The sequence below is a fragment of the Vipera ursinii genome (genome assembly GCF_947247035.1).
Source record: "Vipera ursinii genome assembly, chromosome: Z".
In the NCBI taxonomy this organism is placed as follows: domain Eukaryota; kingdom Metazoa; phylum Chordata; class Lepidosauria; order Squamata; family Viperidae; genus Vipera; species Vipera ursinii.
Window position 1 is genome coordinate 24,580,956 of NC_139517.1, and position 3,866 is coordinate 24,584,821.

The following is a 3,866-nucleotide window of genomic DNA, read 5'->3' on the forward strand; positions in this document are numbered from 1 at the left end:
CTCAAAAGTTGATGGATCCAGTGTGTGTAAAATACACTTCATTCAAAAGTTTAATTGGATGCAATCTAATATATATTTAATAATTGTTAACTTTAAACTATACCCAGAAGTCCTGATATGCAAAGTTAATAATAATAGAAGTTAGTTATATATAGAAGTTAGTTATATATTTATATTTTATATATTTGTTTTTAGCTCTCAACAAATTCCATTAAGCTGATGCATCAACATAATATATATATATATATATATTGCTCAGTATGAACCTGAGTGAATGTGAGAAAGAATTGAAAGCAAAAGATTTAGTATCACCTAAGCTGAGTTTTACGTTGTCCTGTATCTCTTCTTACATGCTTATTCTTGTTTTACAGATGAATAAACAAAAATGGAGAACCAAACTGATTCATTGGTCTTCCTTTTTGTTGGATTTTCCAGTGATCCTCAACTACAGTACTTCCTTTTCCTGATCTTTTCAATCATTTTTCTACTTACGCTGTCAGGAAACATCACAATAATTTTGATCATTAGAATGGATCCTTCCCTCTCCACACCCATGTATTATTTCTTGTCTCATTTGTCCTTTGTTGATGTCTGTTACTCTGCAGATATTGTTCCTAAGATGTTAATGGACTTTCTTATGAAACATAAGAAAATTTGCTTCACCAACTGTGTTACGCAAATGTTTTTCAGTCTTCTATTAAGTGTTACAGAAGTTTTTATACTCTCAGCAATGGCATATGATAGATATACTGCTGTTTGTTACCCACTTCATTACACAATGATCATGAATAAAGCATTATGTACTTATTTGGTTATAGGTGCATGGCTAATGGGCTTGTCGTTTGCAATCATAAACACAGTTCCCATATTTGGTATACAGTTCTGTGGCTTTTCTGAAATTAAACACTTCAGCTGTGAACTTCCACCATTATTGAAAGCATCTTGTTCTGATACTTTTCTTAATAATTGGATTCTTTTATTTTCTGTATTGGCTTTTGGACTTGGTTCCTTCTTACCAACTTTGATCTCCTATATTCACATTATCATCAGCATCATGAAGATCCATTCTGCAGAGGGCAGAAGAAAAACTTTCTCCACCTGCAGCTCTCATCTCATTGTTGTGGGTATGCTATACATGACAGGAATGTCTCAGTACATGAAACCTAGCAGTGTATCTTCCATTATACTGGATGAGCTTTTCTCTATTCAATACAGCATTTTGACCCCCATGCTGAACCCAATTATCTATAGTCTGAAAAATGAGGAAGTGAAGAAGGCACTTAGAAGAATATTTACAAAAAAGTAAATGCTATATGAACCTTAAAGTCCATAGCTCAAAAAGTGAATTTCTCTTTCTCTTTCTCTGGCTCTTTTTCTGCTCCATTCTTCTCCTGAACAAACAACAAATTTCCCCTCTTTTCATAGGAACTCTATCATATTGAAAAAATGTTGTCCTTTCTTAATTTCTATTTGTTAGTATATTGTACTTTATTTAACTTGTATATTTTATACAATACAAATTATTGAAATAATAGCAAATTTCAGTTTTTAACCACAGTAATTAATAACTCAAAATCACTAGAATATAATAACTCAAGATACTCATCTTGCTGTTATCAACAAAATTTGTTATGACATTTACTATAGAAAGGGTGCCTAGACAATCTGTTTTTGAGAATATAGACCATGAATGACTTTAAATTAAACTTTGATATTGAGAAGTTATGTTCCCCACCAGTGACTGAGAATCGATAAAATTCAATATAGTATGAGAGCTGTAGAAGTATTCAGAAATGTTTCTAGTGTATTATTGCTGTGAAAATATTGTACTGCTTGAACAGAAGTCAGGACAGCTTTTAGAGAACAAATTAAAGGTTAAGAGTTCCTCATGCATTAGTTACACTGGATGAGCTTTTCTCTATTCAGTACAACATTTTGACCCCCATGCTGAACCCAATTAACTATAGTCAGAAAAAAAAGGAAGTGAAGAGGGCACTTAAAAGAATATTTACAAAAAAGTAGAATGCTAGAATTGTTTTGTGCCAGTGTCGCTTTATTTTGTAGACATTTTTATTGAGTTCATGTTAGAATTGCTGCAAATTATGTTGCTGTATGGTCATTGTTTCAAAAAGGTTTTGAGTTGCTCATGAGAAACCTAAGCATTGTTATTCTACTTTACTGAGTTTAGGGCTTACATGTTAAACTTATTATTATTTCATTTGAACAATTTCATTATCACTGCCCATTCTACAGTATGTGTGCATAGATTTAAGTGTTTGTCCATTGGGCTTCTGTGTTTTGATGGCCATCTATGTTTCAAAGGATATCCTGCTTCCACTCAATGCATGCTTTTATCTCTTGATTAAAACTTGAAAAGTCCCAATTTATACCATAAATATATAAAGTGCATAATAGGGAAGCCTATCAAGTGATAATTTATGACCTAATTCTTTAGCAAATTCAAATGTATATTGCCTGGGTCTTTTTATCAGGTTTCCCCCCCCCTCCAATAAGTATTTAAGTTAGTGAAGATTAGTGAATTGCAAACTCAGAGTGTGATGATGTTTCCCTAGTGATAATTCTCTATTTTGGGGACTATTCTAGCCATTTTTTCCCTTTCTCGTATATTCTGCGAGCTATTAATGTTAAATAAATAAATATTAATTATCCCTAAAAGAATGGCTATATATATGCTGAAATACTTTCATCAGAATTCACTAGATTGAATAAATATAGAATAAGAATATTTCCATATGGGTACTGTATAGTAATACTTTCAAAAGAACTATTATATTCTTTTGCCCCGATCATTTTATTTCATCTACCCCACTATACATTGTCAGTTCCTTGCCATCTTCACCGTATTTTTTAATTAACTGCTGATTTGATTCATAGATATGCCATTGCTTTTGATTCATTAGGCATATATTTAGTGACATTTAGTGACATCATTGACATTTTGTGACATAGACTTTCAAATGTTCAAACTGATAACAAAACATCTAGTAATATAGTTTTTCCCCCCGAGTTCAAGATAAAATATGGAATTTTCCCTTGCTTTTAAAATAATTTATTGTATGGAACAGTGAGAATTCAAAACATGGTAGGTTATTTTATTTTATTTTTATATTATATTTTTATTTTATATTTATATTTTATATATTTTATATATTTATATATTATATTTATATTTTATATTTATATTTAGTGACATTTAGTGACATCAATGACATTTTGTGACATAGACTTTGAAATGTTCAAACTGATAACAAAACATCTAGTAATATAGTTTTTCCCCCCGAGTTCAAGATAAAATATGGAATTTTCCCTTGCTTTTAAAATAATTTATTGTATGAAACAGTGAAAATTCAAAACATGGTTGGTTATTTTATTTTATTTTTTATTCTGAAGTCCAAAAAGTAGGCTGCTTCTAAAACTTCCCAAGGACTGTACTGCCTCTTTGCTTTGGAAATATTATTTGAATATAAATTATCCCCATTTTTTCAATTTACAAAGTATGCAATGCTTTACCCAGTCCCCTAGTACAGAGGTCCCCAACCTTTTCAGCACCAATGACTGGTTACATGGAGAGAGGTAATAAATAAATAAATAATGGGGGCATGGTTTTATTTGCTGCCTGGGGCTTTCCTTGTTTGTGCTGACTGGTTCCTGGCATGCTGTGGCCCAGTACTCATTCTCACAAGGCATAGAGGGAGGGGCCCTGACAGTGGGTGTTCCATATAGAACCTCCCCTATTTGGAAATAATTAAAGGATGGCTCCACTCATGACCATCTGGAAGTAGGTGAAAACATTAAGAAGCTTAGTGTCATACTAAATGTTAAATTTTAATAATGATTTTGAATAC

At 31.7% G+C, this 3,866-nt stretch overlaps 1 protein-coding gene across 1 annotated transcript; it reads left to right on the forward strand.

Moving 5' to 3' along the window:
- Nucleotides 1-385: 385 nt before the first annotated feature.
- Nucleotides 386-1,306, forward strand: LOC310650340 (olfactory receptor 5AR1-like; the record flags this gene model as incomplete). Its single annotated transcript, XM_083379246.1, has 1 exon — nt 386-1,306. One exon carries the CDS (start codon nt 386-388, stop codon nt 1,304-1,306), a length of 921 nt encoding a protein of 306 aa, XP_083235372.1.
- Between the last annotated feature and the right edge of the window lie 2,560 nt (nt 1,307-3,866).